At 48.0% G+C, this 26,838-nt stretch overlaps 1 protein-coding gene across 7 annotated transcripts in view; it reads right to left on the bottom strand.

The window, feature by feature from the left end:
• Window positions 1–26,838, bottom strand: part of C2CD2 (C2 calcium dependent domain containing 2) — a 63,033-nt gene that overhangs the window by 12,802 nt on the left and 23,393 nt on the right. For 5 of the 7 annotated variants that reach the window (XM_082624820.1, XM_082624818.1, XM_082624824.1 and 2 more), the window contains exons 3-13: window positions 22,890–23,009; window positions 19,753–19,857; window positions 15,007–15,132; window positions 11,782–11,902; window positions 10,155–10,263; window positions 8,023–8,087; window positions 6,187–6,311; window positions 5,524–5,698; window positions 4,592–4,705; window positions 2,069–2,196; window positions 133–460 (exon numbers count right to left, since the gene is read on the bottom strand). In XM_082624820.1, coding sequence (XP_082480946.1) covers window positions 133–460; window positions 2,069–2,196; window positions 4,592–4,705; window positions 5,524–5,698; window positions 6,187–6,311; window positions 8,023–8,087; window positions 10,155–10,263; window positions 11,782–11,902; window positions 15,007–15,132; window positions 19,753–19,857; window positions 22,890–23,009 — 1,516 coding nt within the window. The remainder of the gene's footprint in view (window positions 1–132; window positions 461–2,068; window positions 2,197–4,591; window positions 4,706–5,523; window positions 5,699–6,186; window positions 6,312–8,022; window positions 8,088–10,154; window positions 10,264–11,781; window positions 11,903–15,006; window positions 15,133–19,752; window positions 19,858–22,889; window positions 23,010–26,838) is intronic. The other 2 variants (XM_082624821.1, XM_082624819.1) reach the window with 1 other exon arrangement.

A 26,838-nucleotide genomic window follows, 5' to 3' on the forward strand; every position in this document is an offset into this window, starting at 1 on the left:
GAGGAGAAGGCAAGGAAAGCAGAGGGTGAGAACTTGCTTAGCTTGGAACTAGTAGGAGCAAAGCCGTGGGGCGGGGGGGAGTGGTGGGGAGTGAGGGGGGGTGGGCAGGGCGGGGACAGGAGGGGCTGGTACCTTTACGCTTCTGGGAAGTGCCCGGCTCCAGCTCAGACACATTCAGGGAGCGCTCCGACAGCTCATCCCCAGTGGGGTCCCGCGGGGCCTGGCCACCCCACGCCCCAGCCGGTGGCTCCTCCTCCAAGTCCCAGGAATCCAGCTCAGTCTCCTGGGGCTCCAGGGCCAGCCGGGCCCCTGCTGGGGTCTCCTTCTCCTCCTGTTCGGGTGGGGCAGAGGCCACGGCCGCCCCTGGCTGGCCCGGGGCATCCTTCTTCTGGCAGGTGCTGTCCATGGAGGCTGCGTAGTCCAGCATCAGGGAGGCGTCGTTGTCCTGAGATAGCGAGGTCTACACGGGGGGGCGAGAGACAAAGTCAGGGTAAGGAAGATGCCGAGGATACTTGGAAGAAGCAGCGGGCGAGGAAAAGCCTCAGCAGCCCTGTCCAAACACCCTGGCTGGCGGTTCCAGCATCAGAAGGCGCCCCGGCCCTCCAAGGAGGCAGCTAAAGGAAGCAAGGGCTGAAACGCAGTGGACAAAGGTCTCCTGTGGCAGAGGGTCGGCCCGAGGTCTCAGGCTGGAGGGGTCTGGGGGAAGAGCATCCTTCCTACGCACGGGACGGCAGACAGGGTGACAGAGGATGTGAGCTCTGGAGTGCCAGATGCGATTATCTTTAACCTTTGTTCCTACAGCATTTTTGTGTTTCCTGCAAGGAGGAACTGACCGCTATGCACTTTGTATCCTAAGGGTTATATTTATATGTAAAAGAGATGTAGGTGCTTGGGGGTGGGAAAGTGGTTCGCTGGAGGGCAGGAAAGTGACTGCAGGGACATGGTGGGGGGGGTACCTGGGGGCCAGTCTGCTGTTCCTGATCTGCGTGGCAGTTGTACAGGAGAGTCTGCTAAGTGACAGGTGACAAGTGCCCTTTTCTGAGCCAAGTCAGAAACGCCCACTGACTCAGTTTGGGACAATTTTATCAGCAGCAAAGATATTAACTGCAGTCAGTTGGATGGACTAAATGATCTAGAATAAAATCTTAGAGAAGGCACAGAGGAGGAGACGGTCACAAGTCTTGGCCTTATTTCACTCATTTATTTATTCATCCTAAAGAAAAATCAGACAGTGGGCCAGGCGCTTCCAGAGACGCCATCGCCCCCTGCTGGCTGCCTCTGGAAGCACACCCAGGTAAGCCCAGAGACTCACCCGGCCCCTGGACACTAAGGCCACATTGGTGACTCACCTCTGGCACCTCCCAGGACCTGTTCCGGCCCCTCTCCCAGTAGCCAAGGGGTCAACTGTCATCATGCCCTCCCGCCCCACCCTCTCATGCCCTCAAAGTATCAACCCACCCTCCGTGTCCAAAAATTCATCTTCCTCATCCCCTCCCAGCTACCCAATGTCCCACCCGCCCCTCCACTGCTCACATTCTCCTTGCTTGTTCTGAAATGTTAAAAAGAGTAAGGGACTGTAATGTGGGCCCTTGCCTGCCCGGCGTCCGCCAGGGACGCCTCGCACCCGCCAGCTGCTCTGGACAAAGGTCACAGAGCAGGAGAAGGAAGGAACGGGGGTCAGGATAAGTTTTAAAACACGCTTCGTTTCTCTGATCGCGAAAGGCATAAACATTCACTGCAAAATGGAAACGGTTTGGAAATGTGTAATGTGTGAAGTGAAAGCTCCCCGAGATGGGGCGGCCATGAGGGTGGAGGTTCTGTCCCAAAGGGGAGTTGACATCACGCTGGTCTTTCTCTTTCAATAATTTTTCTTCACATGATCCACCAACCTCTCAACAACCAAAGCATCGCCGGTCAGAAACCTTCAAGTTTCCTTCCTCAGCAGGATAAGCTGCATCACGAATAGCCCCTCGTTGGTGAGGGAATGTAAGCGGACATCTGGGGGGGAACTCGCTGGAGCTGATCAAGGGCTGGGGCCGGGCTGACGCAGGATGAGCTGCAGGCTCACCTTGGAGACCCCAGATATGATGATCGTGCTCTTCTTCCGCGGGGATTTGAGCTTCAGCTTCGAGGACTCGCTGAGCTGTCGGATGGCGACTTCGGCCACCGGGTCGGCACCGCTCAGCACCAGTAGCTCTGCCGGAGGAAAAGCGGGCGTGAAGCACGTTAACAAAATCTGAAGCTTTGACGGGAACTCCTGGCGTGACAGATTTGGTCTTTTAGCAGGGGTGGCAAATATTTTCTGTAAAGGGCCAGACAGTGACTTCGTGGGCAGCCGGCCTGTCGCAAGTATTCCACGCTGACTTGGAAGCTAGAGACCGGATGTAAAAGTGTCCACGGCTGGGTTCTGGGGAAACTTTATGAGCAGGACAGGTGACGCCCCTGGGTCTGGAGCTGATGCTCTGTGGTTACACACACTCACTGAGGTGTACGCTTCAAATCATGCACTTTAATGAATGTAAATATGCCTCGATCGAGGTGAAAAACGGAAACCTCTGAGCTTTGGGGAGACTTCGAAAGGCAACGCAGCTACTCCCTGGCCCTCCCAGGAGCGGTGGAACACAAAAACTAGCGTTCAGGGTGACCGAGGGCTGGTGCACAGAAGCTGCTTCTTCCCAGGGTTAATTCCACACCCGGGCCAACATCCAGGGAGGGCTTAACACGGACCTGTGCCCTGCAAAGAGCTCCGTGCACATTATTTCAGGTAATTAACCCCAAGCCCTCTGAGGGAGGTGCCTTTCAGTTTCCATTTGAGAAATGGGGCAGGTAGGAGACAGCCAGGTGGGCGGCGGAGCTGAGATGCCCAGCCAGGTCTCTCCCACTCAGAGCTGATGCTGGAACTCACACTAAGGTGTCTGCTGCTGCAGGAAGATGAAAAGGACAATGGGATGAAGGGTCAGGATGTTATCAGGAACTTTTTCTCAGTTTGGCCTCGACCCACTGACAACAGATGCTACATCTGTGTGTGTGTCTGTGTGTATATATATTTTAACGACTTAAAACGTACATTGATATCCCACAAAAGGAAGATCAACTTTTTTTGGTAAACATACACACATAAAACTTTATGATAACTTTCAGTTAAACAACAAAAAAATTTATGATATCAACTCAAAGTAGTAAAGGAATTTTACTTCCTGAGAATTCTTTTATAGAAAAAATTTTCTCATCTGAAAACTTCCTAGAAAACGTCTAGGTCAATGCCAGGAGGGTTTGGAAAGACCTTTAAGAGAAGGCCAGCCCAGCATCTTTCTCGGAAGTAGAGGTGGATTTGGTTTCAAGAAACCAGGCCTGTTGGAAGTGATAAAACGGAAGAAATCCTTTAGGAATCACTGGATGTAAGATACTATTAAAATCTCTCTAAAAACACAGATGCTACATTTCCCAAGGCAGCGGTGAGGGACCAAGTGGCTGAGAACTCTGTGGCTGCCGACCCGGCGGGGAAGAGCAGGACGTGGTGAGGACACCTGGGGAGAGGGCTGCGCTGTGAGTCCCCGGCCTTGGGACACCAGTCGGGGGGGTGCTGAGCCCAGAGCTTCTGTCCATCCTCAGCGAGCCCGTCCAGGTGCCAGCTGTGCCTGAGGAAACTTGCAGGGCTCCTGGCTGCATGGTGCGGGCTGGTGCCAGCACCCACAGACAAAAGAGGGAACCACAGCAGGGATGTCAGCCCGGGGTGAAGGTGCCCCCATGGTACAAAGCAGAGCTGAGACAGGGCCCCCAGGAGTGGCCAATGAGGGGCATTGCTTCTGTCTAGGATTTTGCAGCTGGGGGGACCCTGCAGCTTCCAAACAACCAGGGAAGCCCCCACAGGGAAAGAGGCAGTTTTCCACTTCCGCCAGGTTCAGAGAACACACGGCCATCCCAAGACAGTGGCCATCACATGAGAGCTGCCTGCCCACTGCCTATCCCTCCCTGTCCTGTCCTTGACATTGGCAGGGTCAGAAATAGGACTCAGTGGACTGCGGTGGGGAGAAGCTGCCCACCTAGCCCTTCTTAGACTGCAGGTCACATGTGAGCGAAGAGAGAAAATTTAACCCCCAAATTTAGATGATGCTCTGATTCCAAGAGACAGTGACACAAGCGACCATAAAACTTGGAAATCTGCATCCAGAGTTCCAGGGAAAACTAATCCTATTAAACAGGTTTCAGGGGACAGTGGGGGACAAAATAAAGTTGCCTTTATGATTATGTCCCCCGAGTCCTGCTTATTTTATGACATCTGTGGAACTAGTGCGTTGAACAAGAGAAAAAATAACATTCAGAAATTTTACACAGTGAGGCATAAGCTGGCTTTTTGTGCTTATTTTGTTCAAGTGTTCCCTGAAACTTAAGGCAGGGATGCCAACGCCACACCTGGTCTTCCGTCGACTTCCATTTCCCTTCTCTCTTTCTAGTTAGTTCCTCACTTACTATATTAAAACACCTCTCCCCAAACTCTAAAAAGGAAAAGCATCCTTCTCACCAGATGCGGGGCTCGAGGGCAGAGCCTGAAGGAGCTGAGCGGGGACCATCTGGAGTGGCCTTGCGTTACCTGTATCCGAGGAAGAGAACATCTTGCTGACGGGGGCGCCGTGGCAGGAGATGGCCTGGATGGAGATGTCCTTCTCGATGACCTTCACCCTGACAGGTGTTCTCAGGGGAGATTCTGCCCAAGAGAAATCCTGATTACAACAGCCCTCCGAAAGCTGTCTGACTCTTACAGTTACCGGAAAGTGAAATCACACCTCACTTCAACTCTACTTCATGCAGTTGGAAAAGGTAAGAGGCAAACCTTAAGATATTTTTAACAACCTCTCTGATTCTTTTTTGGGGGAGGGGAGGAATGCCCAAAAGGGGCATTGGAAGCCCAGGTTTAAATAAAATTTCAGAGACCTTTTAATTAAGCCGGAATTTCACTTTCTGTTTTGCATTCAAGAACAGTGCCAAGTGATTTATTCTGGGGTGATAATACTTTTGTACAGGCAGGAACACATTATAAATTTTTAAAAAATAATAAATCATACACTTATACAGAAGTTGTCTCCAGGGTGGTGGCTATGGGGACAGGTACAGAATTCGGCTAGATCTAAAATGCACATCAAGCCTTCGAATGAATGATTTTTAACATAAGAAACTCTATGCTGGCCTCTCACATCTAAGGTTTCAAGATAGTGTGTGCTGTCCCCACGTAAACGTCATGGACTACTTAATGTAATGAGATATTTCATCTAGGATCTAGATTTTAGCTTCAGAATTCACTACAGGTTTGAACCTTGCTTTGGCTTGTCATGTGTCTGTCTGACAAGATAGAAAGATAATTGTCTGAAAAAAAAGCTATGCAGAAGCCTTGCCAATTACCATTCTTCCCGTAACAGGACATTTTCTTACAGATAATCCTACAGCCTACAGCGGTCTGCAGTTTATAGAGGCAAGACATTTACAGGGGAGGCGTGACTTCAGAGTTTCTGCGGGGAGGAAACTCACCGGAGCTCAGCGGGGACGCCCTCCCTGCATCGAAGCGAGGCTTGGTTTTCACGGCAGTGACAGTAGTGACCACGGTCCCGCACGGCATCACTGTGCGGTCTTTTTCTATCTTTGCAGCAGGAACAGGTGGAGGCATTTGCCAGGATCTCGCTTCACCGGGTTCGATGTAAGAAAACTGCAGAGAGGGCTGGTTACATGCTTTGTAGTCAGCGCAGACGGACACCCCGCCATGGCACGCTGCCTGCCTTTGCAATAACCTCTGATTTCTCTAGCTGTCGCTTAGTATCATAAGTAACTTACAATTAACCGATTTCCCCAGAACTGACACAGGATGATGAGACCCAGGCTCAAACCCAGCCACTCGGCACATAATGATGGGAACAAAAGCTGGAGAACCAAACGAAATAAAAGAGCCCTTTCTGGGTTAGGCCTGCGTGAAAGGGCATCACGGAAAGTTATGTCAGAGGTAGACAATGCAATGCAACCCGGGGCAGGAAGCCTCCCATTCATGTCTAGAAATGCCTGGGAGGAAACATCAGGTCTTGGACAAGCTTCTTGCTTTACATTGAAGCGAGAACAAGACTCTGACAGACATAAATCAAGATGTCCCTTTTCTCAAGTGGGTCGAGCTGGGCCTTGGCATTGTAGAGAATGACGTCATACCTCTGCAGTGACCGAACCCAACGCTGAGCTGCCCGAGGAGGACCCGCTGGTCAGCGTAAAGCTCTGTGGCCCAGAAGGCTGCTTCTTGAACAAGTCCAAGGGGACAGTCGTCATCGCCAACAGAGCTAAAGAGACAGAGGACAAACAGGGAACATTGGGGGTGTCTCCATGGGGTTCCACAGGGACAGGATGCCCGCAAGCGGCTGCAACCAGAACCAACTCTGGACACACGCCCCGCTCACTGGGACATGCTCCCGTTTCAGAATGTTTTAGAAAAGTCAAGGTCATAAAGGACAAAGGAAGGCTGTGGAACTCTTCCAGATCAAGGGAGGCTACAGATGTGACAATCAAGAGGTAGTATCTGATCCTACACAGGACTGGGAAATACTGCCAGGAAGGACCTCAGGGGCTTGGCTCTTGGAAACTGGAATCTGGGCAGTAAAGAGGTGGACCAACGTAACTCAGGAAGCTGATAACTGTGCTGTGGACAAGTAATATCCCCACTCTTAGGAAATACGCACTAAAGAATTTAGGGTAAAGGGCCAGGATGCCCGAAATTTACACTCACATAGTTCACACATTTACCCTCGGGGTGTGTGTGTGTGTGTGTGTGTAGACAGACAGAGGGAGCAAAGTGAGAGCAACCAGCAACTGTGAGCACAAATAATAAAGGAAATGGGGCAAAATATTAAAAATATATGAGCCTGAGGAAAGGTTATATGGTTGTTGTTTGTTCTCGTTTTTTTGTTTTTTTTTTTTTAAGTTTGAAATTTCATAGATCCCATCAGGCTGGCCTGGAATGAATTTCCAATGGAGCCAACAGGGGTGGTGCCCCAGGAATGGATTAGGCAAACAGTGGTTCCACCCTGTGTTCAGACCACACGCCCTCTCTTGGAATGTCAGTTCTTATCTCAGGAGCATCTGAGTTATCTCTAGACTACAGAACCAGGGAAACTGCCTCAAAAATCCTTGCTAATACCTAGGAGCTTGAATTGTTTTTTCCTATGCCTTTGTAACTTTAGGAGATAACCAGATGGCTTGGTGTCACAGCTGAATAACCCAGGGAAGGGTCACCTCTCCCAATTTTGGTATGTTCATAGGGATTTTAAAAAACCTAATAAATACTGAAACTACTGATTTACACACATACACACCAGGTCCATGTTCACTTTAGTGATTTTTACCTCTATTTGTCGCTGACTTGTATCTAAAGCATGTGTCCAAGTTAAGCTGCTACGGCTTATTCTACAAGGAAAAGTCAGCTGTAATTCATGGAGACAGAGAGCAGAAGGGTGGGGGGCCAGGGGCTGGGGGAGGGGCCTGGGGAGTGAGTGTCTAATGGGGACAGAGTTTAGGTTTTGTAAGATGAATTCTGGAGATGCATGGCGGTGATGGTTGCACAACCATGTGAATGCACTTAATACCACTGAATTCTACACTCAAAAGTTGCTAAGATGGTAACTTTTAAGTTATATGTATCAACACAATTAAAAACTGAAGAAAAAAAAAAGTAAAAGGTCTATTAAGGCTAAGAGGGTTGAGAACTGCTCTAAGCCAAGAACTGTTGAATAAAAGATGTTTGATATTTGTTTAAAAAAAAAAAGAAAAAGAAAAAGAAAAGAACCAGTTGAATATCCTCTTTCCCAAAATGTTTGGCCTTGCTAATAACAGAATGGACTTCCAACCAAACATTCCCTTGGGAAGACCTGGAGTGGCTTAGGGGGAGGGGCCGAGGCTCTGCTGGGTCTCCCGCCCTCTCCACCCCAAGGCCCTGGTCAGGGCTGCTGGATGACCCTCCCAGAGAGCAGGGTCTCCGTCTGCGTGCTGACCACCCACCTTCTGAGGATTGCCCATCCTCTGAAATCTGCAGGTGCAACTCCCTCGACTTGGCATTCAACTCACTGTGGAAAGGAAGAGGGGCCATGAATCCTTAAAAATGCTTTACTATTTTCTTGAAATAGTATTGTTTTCCTGATGATAGAAAGGAATGCAAATCAACATCAATATTTAAGAAACTACAGAGATATATAACCAAAATACAAAGATTATCTGCAACTTCACCATCCAGAAATAGTTACTGTTAATATTTGGTGACTAGTCTCCCAGGGTAATCCAATGGGACTTTCTGAATGATGGTGGAAATGTTCTGTAGAGCTGCTATCAAATTCGGTGGCCACTAGCCACATACAGCTATTCAGAACTTGAAATGAGGCCAGTGCAAACTGAGGGACTGGGTTTAATTTTGTTTACTTTTAATTAATTGAAATTTAAAGAGCTACATGTGGCTAGTAAGTACTGTATTGAAAGATAGAGCCATATAATTGTCTGAAAACAAATATAGAACATAACATACCTCTCTCCTCCTTTGTAACCTATTTTTTTCACTTAAGGTATCATGGACATCTTTCTATGTCAATAACTACAGAGGAACATCTTTTTTAATAGGTGTCTAGTATTCCACTATCTGGGCTTAAGAGATTTTATTCAGCCAGTTCCTTAATAACCAACCCTTAATAATGGGTTGTTTCCAATATTTTGTAATTATTAACAAGCTGAGATAAATATCTTCATACATATATCTTTGCACACACTGTGTGATTATTTCCTTAGGAAAAGAGCAATTGCCAATCAAAAGGTACATGCATATAAGAGAGTTTCTTTTTTTATACATATTGATGACCTCCAGAATGATTATTCTAATATATACAGTATTTCCACTGGCTTTTCTCACTTTTTACCAACCTATAAGGCAAAAGACAATCTCTTTTGTTTAAGTTTGCATTACTTTAGCTATTACTGAGATTGAACATCTTTTCAGATGCTTCTAGCTATCTACAGCTCTTACTTTTGCTTTTCTAGTACAGAAATTTTGCCCAGTTTTCTAAAAGAGTGCTCATATTTTCATTAATAATTTATAAAGGCTCTTTATATTATACATGGGACACCTTCTTCCATTATTTTTTCTAATTATTTATTGTTTACGCACCAGAAAGTGACTGATTTCTGTATTTTTGTACTCAGCTACTTTACTGAAATATTATTTATATTAGTTTTTATAATATTATTATTTCTACCCTATATTCATTATTTCTAACAGTTTCAATTGATTTTCTGGAGTAGCCTAAATATGCAATAATATTATCTCCAAGTAATGATTAGTTTTGCCTCTTCCTTTCCCCTACTTGTGTACTATTTCTTTTTCTTATCTAATTGCATTAACTAGTACTTCTAGAACAAAACATTTGGTATCCTTCTCTTGACTTTAGTGGGACTGTTCCTACTACTTATCACTTACAGTGATTTTTTTTAATACTATGAAAAAAGTGACCATAAATCTTGTTCTAATTAAGTTTTAAAAATTAGAAATGGTTATTAAATGTCACTGAATATCTTTTGGGCATATAGAGAAATAATAAGTTCGTTTTCTCCCTTGATCTAGTGACACAGTGGATTTCATTAATAGATTTCCTCACATTAAACCATCCTTGCATTTTTGGTATGAACTCAGTTGGTCTTGGTGTATTATTTTTAATGTACTACTGGATTCTATTTGACAATACACTAGTCAGAATTCCTACATCACAATTTGTAAGTGGTCTATAATTTTCCTGTTTTCCATTCTCTTTGTCAGATTTTGGTATCAATCAGAAGTTTCCTTCCATTCTGCTCTGGATGGTGGGTGTTTCTAAAGCAAGTGGAAGGCCCAACAACAGATCTCTCGTCACAGCAGGGCGTGGGTATGTAGGTGAGGAGTGAATCAATACTAAGAGCTGCCTTCAAAAAGAAATCCATGTCTGACTTACAGCTTCCTCAGATGCTTAATATACTTCTTTTTAATTTTTTATATTTTCTTTTTTTCTCCCTCCCTCCCTCCCTCCCTTCTTTTGTATGAACAGTGCTGCAGAATGGTTTTAGAATTTGGCAGTCTTGAGTAGGTGTGGCCATGGAAACCCGGGCCCCTTACGCACAAGGTGAATTCTTCTTCCCAAGTGAGGGTGGTAGTGTTTTTCGAGAGGGTGCTGGAGAACTTCTGGATGGGATCATTCAGCTGAACTACACATACTGGGTTAATGTTGCCTGTAATCAAACAGAGGGGCACCGTATTGGCTTTTATTTTTGTTTTCTAGTTGCATTAAGACATTTTGCAGATAAAAGAAAGGCTGAATTAAATGTCTGGTCTTGGCTCACTGGACCCTTGGCTCAGAGGGTCCAGTGTTCCTTTCATTTGCCATTTACAAACTCTCAGAGCACCGCATCTGGGGTTACTCACTGGATGTCCACAGCCCCGGGCTGCCCCAAGCGCCCCTGCTCCCCCCTCGGTTCTGACTGCGGGCACAGCTCTCTGGTGAGGGCCCTCCCTGGGGGCAACATTACTCCAGCAGAGATGTGGGCCTCACTTTGGACAAGACTAACAGCTTGGAAAAGGAAGGGCATCTGGGGCAACTGCTAAATTTGGGGATACCTCCCAGAGAACCCATTTCCCTCTTACAAAGATGTAGGTTTTTATACCTAACTCAGCTCAGTCAAAACTTTTTGAGGTATTTGATCCAGATAACAGGACATTTCACTAGTGAACAGCTGTGTCTGCTTCAAGGCAATGCTTGCCCCATGGCAGAAAGCCGGGAATATACTGTGTCAATAATCAACGGTAGGGCTTCCCTGGTGGCGCAGTGGTTGGGAGTCTGCCTGCCGATGCAGGGGACACGGGTTCGTGCCCCGGTCCGGGAAGATCCCACATGCCGCGGAGCGGCTGGGCCCATGAGCCATGGCCGCTGAGCCTGCACGTCCGGAGCCTGTGCTCCGCAATGGGAGAGGCCACAACAGTGAGAGGCCTGCGTAACGCAAAAAAAAAAAACAAAAAAAAACAATAAACGGTAAAGGACTGGAATATGTTGGCCCTTTACCGTCTACCAGGTGGTGTTCGGTGTTCTACACACATCTTACTAATCACCACAGTCACTTTCAAGGAGAGATTCTGACCCAGATGGGGACCTGCTGGCAGAAGTTAGAAATTGGGACCCAACCCTGGCCGACTGGGTCCCAGGAGCCCCTCCCGGCTGCTAAGCGGCGTGGCCTCAGGGGGCGAGGTGTGAGTTACCAAAACACCACCCATACCCAGCTTCATTCACAGAGTTTCTAGGTAGTTCAGTGTGTTCTACCTGTACTTCTGGAACGGGAGGAAACTCGCCACAGATAAACATAAGTAACCCCGATGTTCTCAGACAATACAAAGAACTTATCGCTACTCTTGGCAAAAACCACACCACAGTGGAAAGATGTGTCCGGTCCCAGGCTACTCGGCATCCGGGGTCTCAGCACTGACTCAGAATCACCGAAAAGGAGTCACCCATTCTGCGATGTTTCTGTCTTGTCTCCATAGCAGCCTCTCTGGGCAACACAGGGTTCCCGGTGGGCCCAAAGCCTTCTGGACACCCATAATCCCCCCATGTGGCACCCCCCTTCCACAGGAGGAAGCAAAGGCCGCGTACAACCCACGAGCACCTCCTCCCCTCTGCTCACACTGCAGACGGTCACATCCACAGCCAGCCGGGTGCCCTGCCCTCCCCTGCGTGCCCCCGCCGCGCCATCACCCACCTGAAGCACCAGGATGGCTCAGCAGCGAGGCTCGGATATTCTTCACCAATAGTTTGAGCTCATGAGCCCTTGGAGGTTTGGGAGGGCAGGATTCCTGAGTAGATGAAGTGCGCTGCAGATGCTGCAGAAAGGAAGACAAAGAACAGTGAGCCGTGGGAAAGAGGCAGTGGCCGCTGGACACCTGTTACAGGGAAGGAATCTTCTAGAAAACCTTCAGAGGGAGCCTGGTCCCCAGGCCTGCTCTGTAACAACTGGGGAGGGAGGGTACCAGTCACGCACAGCTGCTTCCCCTCCTTGGGAGCCTTGTACATCCCACAGAAAGCAAGCGAGGGAGTTAAGCATTCACCCAGAGAGGACTCCCCTGAATCTCACTGTGGGTGGAGATGGGGCCACGCGGGACCCAGGGCAGGAGCTTGAGACAGAGTGAGGCGCCCTCCCTGGGATGCAGGGGCCCACTGCCCATTAGCACTAAGTGTGACACCAGCCAGGACACTGGCTACTTCCCACCTCCTGGCAGACCTGCCATCCACGTGGGGAGGATCTAAGTGTCATCCAGGTATCACGCTAGGGACAAAGCAGAGGCAGGTACCCCCTGAGCCTGCTTCATTACCATATCCTCAAATGGGCATCAAGGTGTTTCCGACAGAGAGCCTCCCCAAGCTTGTGGGACCTCATCTTCAGACCAGCCTTGCTCAAGCTAGCTTCCACCTCCCACTCATGGCTACAAGTGTTATTTACAAGGGGCTCCTTAGGTACAAACATTTGGGAATCCTGGAAAAGCTTCTCAGAGACATCACAGGCCTCTGCACAGCAAGAGCCTTCCAGGGAGGGATGCTAAGAGCTGATTTGACCTCAGAGTGCTTTTGCGGGGGATGCTTACTAACATCTCAAGCGACTGTAGTGTTCTTTAGGTCACCACCTAGAAAACATTATTCTGAGCCAGGGCAGGGCCTTGCCCACTGTGAGCTGCAGGTGCTGGGAGGCCAAGAAGTAATCACAGAAGTCCTCAAGATCCAGGTCCCTGAGCACTGGGGACAGAGCAGCCCACACGTCTGGGGTGGAGATGCACTGTTTTCTCAATTGTGTATGCGTGATGGCTAATCTTATGTGTTGACTTGACTGGACCATGGGGTGCCCAGGCATGTGGTCAGATGTGATTCTGGGTATGTCTGCAAGGAGGTTGCTGCCTGAGATTTACATTTAGATCAACAGACCGTGTAAAGCAGATTGCCTTCCCTACTGTGGTGGGCCTCGTCCAATCAGGTGAAGGCCTGAATAGAACAAAGGGCTGACTCTCCCTCAAATAAGAGGGAATTCCTCATGCCTGACTGCCTTAGAGCTGGGATATCCATTTTTCCCTGTCTTTGGACTTGAGTGGAAACAGCAGCTCTCCTGGGTCCCAGCCTGCTGGTTTCTCCTGTAAGTCTTGGGGCTTGTCAGCCTCTGGCATGAGCCAACTCCCCAGAATAAGTCTCCTTATATATATAAATATATATATTTTATACATAAATATATAATTGGCTCATGCAGTTATGGAGGCTATTTTATACACACACACACACACACACACACACACACACACATTCATTCATTGGTTCTGTTTCTCTAGAGAACCCTAATATAATATGCATGTTATTTTGATACATACACTCTACAAATTTATTGAAAAGCATTATTGAATTTATGGTAGTCTTGGTCCCTTTATTTTCTGAATCCATGTATTCTAAAAATGCAGTACTATTTTGTGAAGTTTCTCAAATTTTGACATTAAAAATGTATAGTCATATTCAAAACAGGCAGCTCTGATTTGCACTAAGCCACCAGGATAGAATTACTGAGAGAGAGAAAGCCAAGCCTCTGCTCTCACCTCTGGGAAGCCTGGCCTGACCCCCCCCGTCTCTGGGCCGAGCCCCACCTGGTAGCACAGCCCTGGGAACCCTGCGCACACGGCCACAAACCCCTCCCTCTGCTCGTCTGCTTACTCAGCTCTGCTGCATCAGGTTTCTTATGTTCTGATAACCTTCAACACCCAGAGCGAACCACAGAGCACCGTGATCCCCTGATATCTGTGCAGGGAATCAAAGAGATTGTGTCTCCAGGCTCTACACGTTCACAGTGGTGATGCCCTAACAGGAACCAGAGACCAAGAGCCTGCATCAAAAAATCATATGAAAAGTTATACTTTAGGGACTTCCCTCGCTGTCCAGTGGTTAAGACTTCGCTTTCCAAGGCAGAGAGTGAGGGTTCGATCCCTGGTCAGGGAGCTAAGATCCTACATGGCTCGTGGGCAAAAAACCAAAACATAAAAAACAGAAGCTACATTGTAACAAATTCAATAAAGACTTAAAAAAAGAAGTTATACTTTCACACTGACTTCACCACCCACTATATAATAACAGTGGATATTCTACCATGCCACATAAAAATGCTGGAAAGACACAGGAAAAATAACTTTAGGGACTTTAAATGTATGTTTTGCATAGTCATCACGAAAAGATCTGCTCATGATTGGGAGAATTAATTGACCTCAAGCCAAGGTTTTTAGATGTGTCGCCAAAAGAGATGTGCGGGGCCAAGCCCAGGGAGGCTGTCCTGGGCAAATGCCTGGACGTGAATTTAGCCAGAGAATTAGCACCTAATCGGGCAGTGGGGAGGGCCCCAGAATGGGGAGGGGGGTCGTCAGCATGGGAAGGACCCCACAGAGGAGATGGCCTCATGTGTCCGCACTGCCTGAGGGCGACAGACCCCCAAGAGGCAGTGTGGACGGAGGCTGTCCCCGTCCTGGGCTAAAAGTCTGTGGGTCCAGTGCGCTCACTCTGCCTGCCTCGGGACAGATCCCAGGTACCTCAGTTCTGGAAGGGTGCGATCCCAGACAACAGGCTCTGGGGGCACGGCGAAAAGTCAAGTCCTGGCTCCTAAAAGGAGAGGATCTGGGCTACTTCGGCTTGGACTCTGCTGAGTGGGCCAGACACCTCTTCCTTTCCTCCCGTGGAGCTTCGGAACCCTGTGCCCTGAACTCAGAGCTTTGCCCCAGACCATGGTCATCACCCACCAGCAAGCGACTGTGCAATCTCGCTCTACCAACGGGGGTGGGGGTGGGGGGGGCGCAGAGGCAAGGTGCAGGGGTGGGGGGCGAGCATGGGAAATGCACACAACTTCTCCAAGCGGGTGGACCGCGGTCCTTCAGGGGGTCATGAAGCACCCACACCTGGTGAACTGGTTTACCTGAACTTCCCTCACATCCGTAGGCTTTGTGCTCAGAACCACTGATGGGGAGGCAGAGGTAACCAGGTGCTTCAAAATATCCTTGAGACTTTCAGAGACGGTGTCCGCCCCAACCGTCTGGTCCTGCTGGAAGAGGAGGGAGTCACCAAACCATCTCGTAACCAGGCACGTGCACAAGTGGGCAAGCAAATGCATGGCTCTCCAGATGTCCCTGGGACAAAACAGACTTGGGGTCCCCAGGGCTCCAGGAGATCAGACTAGGACAGTGAGCCGCTCACTCACTCTTATCTTTGCCGATCTCAGAAGTCATTCATCCTCCTTGTTTTTAAAAGTTAAGGATAAGACATGTGCAACATAGACATGTGTTAACATTTCTGTGTGTATCTTTTCAGTCCTTTCCTGTAAACATACAGGCACATGTTTTTTCTTTCTTGCCTGATGTTTGATTTTTTTTTTTTAATTAAAAGGTAGTCAAGGGACCTCCCTGGTGGTCCAGTGGTTACAACATCACCTTCCAATGCAGGGGTTGCGGGTTCAATCCCTGGTTGGGGAGCTAAGATCCCACAGGCTTTGCAGCCAAAAAAAAAAAAAAAAAAAAAAACCACCAAAAGCAATAATGTAACAAATTCAATAAAGACTTAAAAAATGGTCCACATCAAAAAAAATAAATGGTATTCAAGTAAATGGAAAGGCTCAATAAAAATGAAGACAAGCTTGTAGAAGAATAACACACCAGGATGACTTGCATCACCAGATGTCAACCTCTATAAGGCTACAATAATTAACATCCAACAGAAACGCACTCATGTGTTCTAGAATGTTCACAGCACCACTATTCATAATGACCCCAAACTGGAAACTACCCAAGTATCCATCAATACCTGAACAGACACACAAGGTATGGTGCCGTCACACAACGGACTACCACAGGGCAATGAGCACAAACAAGGCACGAGCACCCACAATGACACAGATGAATCTCACAGACATAATGTTAAGTGAAAGAAACCAAACACAGAAAAACACATACATAGTACCGCACGATTCCTTTATTTAAAGTACCAAAGCAAGCAAAACGAAGCTAATGCTGTCTGTGGGCAGAATTCTAAGATGACCCTCAAAGAGTCATGTTCTGCATCATCCCCTCGCCTTGAGGGCAGGTGGCGCCCGTGACTTGCTTCCAGCCAACGGAATACGGCAAAGTGATGTGATGGCCAAAGGTTATGTTATATACAACTCCCTCTTAGCAAACCAGAGCAAGAGATTCTCCTCCTAACCTTGAAGAAGTCAGCTTCCACGTGTGAGGGGGCCACATGGCACAGAACTGCAGGGCTTCAAGGAGCTGAGAGCAGCCCCAGCCCACAGCCATCAAGGAACTGAGGACCTCAGTCCTACAACCACAAGGAACGGAGTTTTGCCAACAACCATAGGAGACTGGAAGAGGATCCCGAGCTCTAGGAAGGGCAGTGAGCCCAGACCATGATGACAGCCCATGAGACCCCGAGCAGGGGACCCAGTTTAGCCTGGACTGACTGACAGATACTATGAGGTACATGTGTGTTGTTTCATGCTGCTGGGTTTGAGGTAATTATTAGTTGCAAGCATAGATAACTCATACATGTTAGAAGTCAGGAGCATGGTTACCCTTTGTAGGGGCTGCAGGTAGTGAGTGGAAGCGGGTAGAGGGGGTTTTCTGGGGAGCTGACCCTGCTCCGTTTGTTGAGCTGGGTGCTGGGTACTCATGAATGGTCAGTGTGTGAAAGCTTCAATGAGCTGCGTGCTTACAAGATGTGCACTTTTCTGCATATCTTCTCTCTCATTTTTTAAGCAAGGAGGATCTATTTTTTAAAATCTCAGTGAAAAGCCTTGTTTAAATATAATAGCTTTTGTTTTGGACTCTTAAAAGCTGGATCTGGCTGGACACTTGCTAAAAGAAAATATCAAACTCTGCCAGCTCTGCTGGCATCCACGCCATCATTCCGTGGTTTCAGGAGAGCGGCTGCAGTGCGGTGAGTGCCGATGCTCGGCCACCCTGGCTATGATTCTGGCTCTGCCATTGACGGCTCCAGGGCCCTCTGTGTCCCTCGTCACTTCTGGTATAAATGTCCCCACTGTGGGGCTCCAGCCCGCCCTGCGCAGGGGGATGGACACTGGCAGGACTTGATTTCCACCAGGACCACAGACCTATTGAAAAATCTTCCAACTTGCGGGGTTGGAAGTGATTTCAGAAATTGGTCTGTGGTGTCCCAAGGACAACCAGCTGGCCAGGCCTTGTTACAGCAAACTCAGGCCAAATCTGCCATTTATTGAAAATCTACTCTCTGCCAGGAACTCTAAACGAATAATAATCAAAATGGCTCACACTTAGGTCACTCTTCGGATGTGTCAGGCTCGATGCTACGCACTTATACATATTAACTAGTTTAATCCCCACAACCACGTTGAAAATCATCATCCCCATTTTACAGATGAGGAAACTGAGGCACAGAGAAATTAATCAACATGTGTGGGGTCTCGCAGCTCCTAAGTGGCAGAGCTGAGAGTTAAGCCCAGGCGCTAAGGCTCCAGGGTCTGCACTGAGAACCGCTCCACCATCGTCTTTCTCTTAATGCAATAGGTTCTTGATACCCTTATTTTTAAACTGAGGTGAATTCACGTAACATAAATGTAACCATTTTAAGGTACGCATCTCAGTGGTGTTTAGTACATACATACACGGTGTTGTAAAACTATCACCTCTATTTGTTCCAAAAGATTTCCATCACCTCCAAAGTAAAGCCCTTACTCATTAGCACTCACTCCCCAACCCTCCCCCCAACAGCCCCTGACAGCCACTAATCTGCTTTGCATCTTCATGGATTTGTGTATGCTGGGTATTTCATAGAAATGGGATCATATGACACGGTCATTTATGTCTGGCTTCTTTTACTGAGCACAATGTTTTCAAGGTTCATTCATAATCTAGCACATATTAGTACTTCAATCTTTTTATGACTGAATAATAGTCCATTGTATGGATGTACTGCACTTGGTTTATCTATTTCTATCTTTTTTTAACCCGCACATTTCTCCTCACTTTACAGAGGAGGAAACCAAGGGGGAAAGGTGGGTTCTGGGGTGCTCAGAGTCCATCACATTTTAGATCCACAGAGCAGCTGACTTGGGGACCTTCCTTTATAGCTGTCCCCCTGCCCCCATGCCATCTCAACCGCCAGGGGCCCAAGGGGTTACTAAGCCCACAGGACCCAGCTCCAAGGGGCTGGTTTAATCCCACAGGATTACTTCATTGGGAAAGTCATGCGTCTCATTAATATGGGGAGCCCATGGTTGGCAGAGAAATGTACAGGGCCTTGTGGGGAGCAAGGTGTGAAGAGTGCATACGGCATGCCACTGAGTGGGTAAGAATGGGGGAATAAGGTCCATTTTGCAAAAAGAAACCTAGGATGGGTAAACGAAAACGAAAGACACAAGCGAGCAGAGAGCAGGGGATGGATGGGGTGGAGAGGAGAGGAATGGAGACGGGACTTCCGCACACGATAGTTCATGTAATTTTGACTTTTGAACTATGTTAGTATTCTGCACGTCCAAAAAATATGTAAATCAACAAAGATGGGGGACAAAACCTGAAACTGTACTAACAGAAGCGAATGCTGATATCCGCTTACATTAACTCACATCAAGTTGGTAACGTAACCACACAGAGGGAAACCCTTAATTTGAGTAGTTTTTGAACACAGAACTCAGTACCCCCTCGGCGGGATACACTCTGCTATGAAGACCAGCAGAGCAATCTTGAACTTCGGAAGTTTGATGTCAGAGGTGGCAGGGGAGCCGTTTACAGAACCGTTCTGTGTGTACTGTAGGCCTGAAAAAGCAGTGCCATGTGGGGGAAAGCAGATGCAAACGTGGGCGGGAAGGAGAAAAAGAAAATAAAGCAGTGACTAGGGAAACACTTAACACGCGTACTTTGTACAACTAAACGGCCAGGCAACAATTCCACTTCTGACGTATGCAAGGGAAAAGAATTACAATTCAAACTTCTTAGTCTTAAAAACAAACTGCCTACACCTATATCAAGGCACAAACAGTTACACTATTTATGGACAAATTATTAAATTTTGCACGATCTTTCCAGCAACTGAAAGTGATAGCACCCGTGTGACTCGGCGGGCCCCCCCTTCTCCCAAGTTCACGTCCTCACACCCCCAGGACCACAGGAAGCGGGGAGATCACCTTCAGACTTGAGACGCAGCTTTGCAAAAGCTGTGGGGAGAAAGGAGGTGGTGGCCTTGGAAGCCAGGCTTTGGACTCAGGCTGAGCTGTAGGTGAGTCGAGCGCCCTCACAGTGAAGGAAAGCATCTGAGGTCAGGCGTGATAGAACAGTGAGGAGAACCTAGGTTCCATCACTGCCATGGTTTTCAACCATTGCACACAAGTGCTTTAAAAAATCCCTGGTCCAATTAAACCTGCCTGGGGGACAGGGCAGGCTTCAGGATTTTTAAAAGCTGCCAGGTGATTGCAGGTGCAGCCCAGGTGAGAGTTGGCATTAAATCCACGGAAGGCCCTCCCCACCTCCCCTACCCCCCACCCCGCCCACCAACCCTTCCCCATCACCGCCCTGTGCATTCCCCGGGATCACACATCAGACACGCATTAATCAGAGGCCCCGTCTCCCAGAGCAGGTGGTCATAATGTGCCATGTTTGCACGTACACAAGGGAGGAATCACAAAAACTCACGGACTGACCTCCCCCAGTGCTTTGGGCTGGATCGTAATGGCCATCTCTGGCGTGCTGATGAAGGACCACTTGATCTGAATGTCTTCTCTCTTCTCCTTCATGTGCAGCTCCAGCTATTAAAGAGAAAAAAAAAAAGATTATTGGAGGACTGCTCTCTTCCCTGGAGCCTCAAAATGTGTCTGTGGGGCTTCCCTGGTGGCGCAGTGGTTGAGAGTCCGCCTGCCGATGCAGGGGACACGGGTTCGTGCCCCGGTCCGGGACACATGCCGCGGAGCGGCTGGGCCCGTGAGCCATGGCCGCTGAGCCTGCGCGTCTGGAGCCTGTGCTCCGCAACGGGAGAGGCCACAGCAGGGAGAGGCCCGTGGACCGCAAAAAAAAACCAAACCCAAACAAACAAACAAAAATATGTCTGTGTGTTCATTTGTTTTCTTAGACCGTTATTTATCGCCTCCTTGGCATACTGTGTGCTTTCAAAATGGAAAAGAGGGTCCCAAATCCCCTGACCTCCCTTCCCCCGTTGTGTAGCCCACCACGCCCTCCCGGGCGCCTTCCTCTGCCTCAGCCTGTCACTTGGAGAGGAACATCAGGGTCGGGGCTAAAGGCCAGGTGCCATGAAAACCTGCAGCCTCTTGAGGACCAACCCTCTGCCTTGCAGCTGTCTTCTGAGAGCATCACCAAGGCATAATGGAGCCGGAGGGACAAAGAGAAGGGAGCCGGACGCCTTGTCCAGCCCCACATGCTGACACAGCCCCCGAGGGTTGAGTACAGAGCCGTCAGCATTCTTATCCTCTCTTGCCGGGGCCACTTCACAACCTCCACTTGGATTCTGATCTCTCCCGATGCCCCTTCCGGCCCTACCCATCTGTTGTGGCAGAATAACACCTGCCCCCCCAAAGATGTCCACACCCCAATCCTTGGAACCTCTGGATATATTACTTCACGTGGCAAAAGGGACTCTACAGGTGTGATTAGGGTAAAGGACCTTGGGGTGTGGTGACAACCCTGCATTAACCCAGTGATCCCTGGGGAAGCATAGGAGCCCTTAAAAATGGAAGAGGAAGACAGACGAGCGTGCCAGGGAGATGTGACTGGAAGACAGAAAAGGATGCCAGGCACCCAGGAATGAGGTTGCCTCTCGAACCTGGGACCTTGCCCTTAGCTGACAGCCAGCAAGGAATTCGACCCTCAGTCCTGCAACCATAATAAGCAGCTGAATCCTGCTGATGACGGGTGAGCAAGGAAACAGATTCTCCCCCCAGAGCTTCCAGAAAGGAAGGCAGCCCACGACCCCAGGATTTTAGCCTGTGTTGGACATCAGACCTCCAGAATGGTGACATGATAAATGTGTGCTGTTTTCAGCTAAGATTATGGTGATTTGTTTCAGCAGCTATAGCAAACTAATACGTCATCCTTCCTTCTTCAGCTGGAGACGCATTCTAAAGCCAAAATCTTGACCCTTCCCACCTCCACGCCTCCGCCCCACCACCCAGGGAAAGGGAAGGAGAGAATGGCTTTAGACTTGTTTTCTCAGTTCTCAGTACTCTCCCTCACGCTAGCAACTAGCATGAGGTAAGAGAAATCATGCTTCCCTTGCCCTATCATTCTGGCTGACTCTCGCAAAAGTGCACTTTAATTTCATTGCCCCAGTCCCCGTGTCGCTCCCACCAGGTCAGGGAGAGGGGTTAGCCGCTCGCCTCTATGCATCTTTTATCTGAAGAACAGCAGAGGAGGGGATGCCTCCTGCCATGAGCATTAATAATTCACCAACCTCTAGCAGCTGCCTCTGCTTTGAGAGGTAATCCACGGGCTGCTTTTAAACTATGGTAAGAGATCAAAGATACAATTGTGTTACCTGTATCTGAGCTGCCGAAAATGGCACATAAACAGCATCTCAGAAACTGTTTCCTCGGTGAATGTTTGTGGTCCTTGCTCGACTCACCCCATCCTGAAACGTGTGTCATGTTGGGTACGTGTGTCCCAGACTTTAAAATAATCTAATCACGTTGTCTAAAAAACTAAGGGGGGCACAGCAGGGCTTTAACATCTGACAAGTCCACGAGGCCAACTTAACCTCTTCGACTCTCGGAAAGGGAATGTTACCAGGGTAGGGGTGGGGAGGCTGGGTTTCAGAGAAAAGCCATTTAGGGAGCCAGAAATTTCTGTTTGCTCTGGTTGTTTAAAACCATGTCTTTTAAGCAAAGCCAATGGAATATAATCTTCCCTTGTGGTTGAGAACCCTGAATGATTTGCGCTCGTCCCCCAAATTAGCAGTCAAGTACAAGGACAGAGGAGAGGGAACAGCTTGAATCAGCAGTGACCCCTGAAACAGACCCAGAAATTCACAATTTTTACACACTGGCTAGACAAGAGCTGCAGTGAACTTCTGCTTCTGTGTGTGTGACATGCACAGCTATCTGATGGTTTAGGCATCCAGAAGTTTCACTAATAAGTCTATTATAATTATTACATATGTATCTATAATTGCTTTATGTATAATTATTAATGTTATATACACAATATATAAATATATCAATCATAAAAGTTATAATTATGTAAGTCTAAGATAAGTATTATAATAATGTCTATTATCCAAAAAATAATGGTAGTACTCATCCTTTAACATATAATAAGGGGTCTTTTAAAGCTGACTTTTTCAAACACTAAAAGGAGGAATGCCAAGTCCAGCCCCTAAGCTGTTTTCCAAGCTGCAGGAGTCTTCTGAGGTCTAGTACTTGATCCTGAAATAGAACCACTCGCCTTCTCTCACATGCCATTTTCCTTAATCTAACAGTCGACAACACCCTTGATATGCTCCAGTGCCTTGAAAAATACCGTATCTCCTGTATTTGATGGATGGGAAACTCTGAATTCATTATATATACGTGTACATATGTGTGTGTGTATATATATGTCTGTGTATATACCTATGTGTGTATATATGTGTGTGTGTATATACATACACCTATTTCACACACACTTTATTTCCTACAGAGACAATATAATATGGAAGGTGACAGTTCGAAACTTATGAAATGAACAGTAATTAATGAAAACAGGAGCATCCATGTCTGTGATTGTGCCCCTCTCACCCTGCAGGTTTATGAGAACTGTTCTCCTAGGACTCGCTCAGTCTCCCCAATTTTACCTGTAGATGAAGCGGGGAGAGCCGCACACTGTAGAGCGGGCGCCCTGTGTCCTCGGACGAGGGGAGCCCCACGCTGACCAGGAACTGGATGGTCTCACCCACCACATGACAAAACACCACCTACAGAAGGGGCCATAAAACAACGGAACTTTACACAAGAGAGAGGAGAGCTTGCACCTTACCCATCTTCATTTCACTGAACAAAATCATCTGGACTCTATAAATCAGCAAGGACAAGAATTCAGAGTTTCAAATATGGATGAATATCCAGATTCACACCTTTTCTACTATGCAGTAATTTGAAAACTAGAAACAATATTTCACATCTTTTCTTCCTGATGGATTCCTGGGAGCTAACGCTGGCTTGCCCAAATCTAGTGAGGATCTTTCCACTCATAAACATCTTTTTCTTTAAACATGGCTTTGTTCTATTTCTCCATGCAGCTGATTTTAAATTGCCCAGACAGTTCCACATTCACATGGAGTGAACGCCATTAGCCACCGTCTCTCACTAAAAATGGGCCTTAAAAAGAAAACTTCTTATGGATGTTACAGGGAAAAAATAAAAAACGTACCCAGAACACAAGAAATTGTTTCTATTTAAATAAATTTTAACCTATCGTGGTTTGCAAAGATGCAGGGATAATTCAAAGAACAAATGAAATATTAAACGGTTACAAAATGATACAGCCTTAACAAACACAGAATTATAAAATGAGCTCATTTAAAGACCTATGAGACAAAATAATTATGTCGGGAATAAAGCTGACCATATTCCTGACATAAATTGCAAAGCATTTTAGAAGGATGAGCGTGAACGCTGTTACCTCACAGAGAAGTATTGCGTTTCCGTCACCGAATCCCCCTACTGGAGCAGACCTTCCAGAATGAGGGGTCGGTCACCCTCCTGGCAAGATGCCAAGCAAGCCCAGTGTGGCATGACCACAAGGCCAGGTGCCAGGTGTGCAAAGGCAGGGAGGAAGGGCAGTGGGAGAGGATGGAGGGGGGCCAGCAGGCGGCCAGTGCGTCTGGCCAAAGCCGGCTCGGCAGAGGCTGAGGGTACGGCGGGATGGATCCCACATTCCCGGGGGAACTGCTGACTCCATATTGGACGGTGTCACTTGGGAAGGAAGGAAAAATTCTTTCAATTCTCTGGTGGATTTAGAACCTAAAATACCAAGTAGCAAGACTGTCAAAACAGTTACTTTGTCAGGGTAACTGCTATTTCACAAAGTTCAGACTAAAAACATGTCCCCCTGCTGATCCCTGGCTAACCCTCTCCACTTGGGGCCCACCTGCCCCTCCAACAAGAACCTGACCTGTACTATACCAGCCCCCCCAGCAAGGGGCCCATTTCCAGTGTCCACTATAAATGCTCTTGACAGTGCGGGGTTAGAAAAAGAAAAGCTTGCCTTTTCCAAATACTGGCGGAAAATTGCACAACCCTTATTTTCATCCGTTCTTGTAAAGTCCCTCTCAGAGGACTGATTTATGTGGATTAGTTCTATATCTTCATCATGTTATTGCATCTCCAGAGCTCATCAAAGGGTGGCCCCCAAAAATGTTTGTATAAGAAATGTCATCTATTCATTTTAAAAATAAATGCTCTATAAACAATCCTTTTAGAAGGAATTTGTTTTTGTTTTTGGCCAAGCCACATGGCATGCGGGATCTTAGTTCCCTGACCAGAGATAGAACCTGGGCCCCCTGCATTGGGAGCGTGGAGTCTTAACCACTGGACCACCAGGGAAGTCCCAGAAGGAATGTATTTTGATGCCAGATGAGTTATACACACAAGTGACGTGACACGGAGAAAATTCTCTGTTCTTTGAGTCAATAGCCGAGGCTGTTTTACTGCTTAAAATTAAAAACCAGACAGTGACTGGTTGACTTCTTCTTTGGAAACTTCTATACTAAGCTAATTAGAATGTTACCGAGAACACTGACAGCTTCATTAGCGCCCTGACTCAAGAAAGAGTTTGGTTTCCGTTTGTACGCAGTTCTACAAAAAGCTACCCCACTGCTCCATTCCTGATACACAGATATAGCCCAAGCACCCGGTTAAAAGCAAATAAACAAATAATCCAACAAAGATTTTAAAAGACTTTAAAACTTCTAGAATGCAAGCCTCCAGAGGTCACAATTACCATTCAAGTCACATCAGGAAAGTAAGTGCAATCACTAAAAATGGGACATCTAAAGGTCTGAATGCCCTTTCACAGAGACCCCCCTGGAGGGTCTTCCCTGGCCCTATGGCTTTCTCACCCTCTAAATAACACCTGTCATATAGACCAACCATTTCTTGGCCTCTCTTTAGTGTATTCAGCTGGAAAAACTAATTAAATCAACAATCTGATCAGTTTTGATATGGCCAAACAAAATGCCACCACTGTTCCTACGGGTCCAGCTGGAGGGATGACCATTAGGCCAAATCCGTGTCCAGGGCCAGGCTCTGCCCCGCCTCTCTAAGAGCAATCATGTCCCATTTGCCAAATGGATGAGAACAAAACGGAAAGGAGGCTTTAAAAAGAAGTAATCTTCTCTTAGTGCATTAAGGTGTCATCCACAACGGGGATTAAGTTCTCTCACCCAGGCAAACAGCGGCAGGGCCGTCCGCACCCCCAAGGGGTACCCTCTTGGAACAGCAGAAGCCAGCATCACCTGATGCAAGGTCAAGCAGACCCTTCCAGCTAGCGCCAGAGCGTCCAGGGCTGGCTTCTACCTACATATGGGCGAGCGGGTAGAGACCCTGATCTTGACCCTAGAGTATCCCCGCCCCAAACACAGTCGTGTTCATGAGGCTCCCTTCTGAAGTTTACAAGTCAGCTCCTGGTGGCACAGTGATTGAGAGTCCGCCTGCCGATGCAGGGGACACGGGTTCGTGCCCCGGTCCAGGAAGATCCCACATGCCCTGGAGCGGCTGGGCCCGTGAGCCATGGCCGCTGAGCCCGCGCGTCCGGAGCCTGTGCTCCGCAATGGGAGAGGCCGCAACAGTGAGAGGCCCACGTACCACCAAAAAAAAAAAAAAAATACAAGTCAGCTCTTTGAAGCATCCCAATTATACAGGGCTGTTTAAATATGGCTGTCAAACCTTTCATGTGTGGTCCTCCCCCCGAAGCAGTCTGATGTCGGTACTGGATTTTTAAAGTTAAACTGAAGCAATATCTAGCTTCTGTGGTGGAAGCCCTGGAGCAGGACTCTACAAAGCCAAGATCTGGATGCACAGAAGCGAGCTCCCTGGAAAGCAGCCAGCCGCAAATCCACCTGCTTTATTCTTGAGATTTTCTTTTTCCCAAAGCAAGCAAAGAAATCCTCGATTACACAAACCATTTCAAAAATCGCACAACAGGGGCTTCCCTGGTGGCGCAGTGGTTGAGAGTCCGCCTGCCGATGCAGGGGACACGGGTTCGTGCCCCGGTCCGGGAAGATCCCACATGCCGCGGAGCGGCTGGGCCCGTGAGCCATGGCCGCTGAGCCTGCGCGTCCGGAGCCTGTGCTCCGCAACGGGAGAGGCCACAGCAGTGAGAGGCCCGCGTACCGCAAAAAACAAAACAAAAAAAAATCACACAACAGAAGGCTGAACCGTGTATTCAGATAAATCCCCTTCCTCCCTCCTCTCTACATACGAGAGCCTTTCATGGGGGGTGGGCTCCACATGGGGAGGGTTTCAAAGGTGCAAGTCTCTAGCCCAAGGAGCAGCTGCGCTGACAGGTGAAGGGTCAGGGTCCCTGGTCCACCCCCAAGGGTCAAGAGGGGAGGCAGCTGAGGGAAGCATCTTTAGGACGTGAAAGTGGGCACATTTTCTTTATAACAGCAGGGAGGCCATCAGTCAAGGTTTTTTTTTTCTCTCTAGCCTCCAGATCTTAAACTCAGTCACATACCTATGCAAATAGGTCTTATCTTCAAACTATATTCCTTTGTTTAGACAGGGGCCCAAAGAATTCCAGGC

This window comes from Mesoplodon mirus (genome assembly GCF_964341445.2).
Source record: "Mesoplodon mirus genome assembly, chromosome: 6".
In the NCBI taxonomy this organism is placed as follows: Eukaryota; Metazoa; Chordata; class Mammalia; order Artiodactyla; family Ziphiidae; genus Mesoplodon; species Mesoplodon mirus.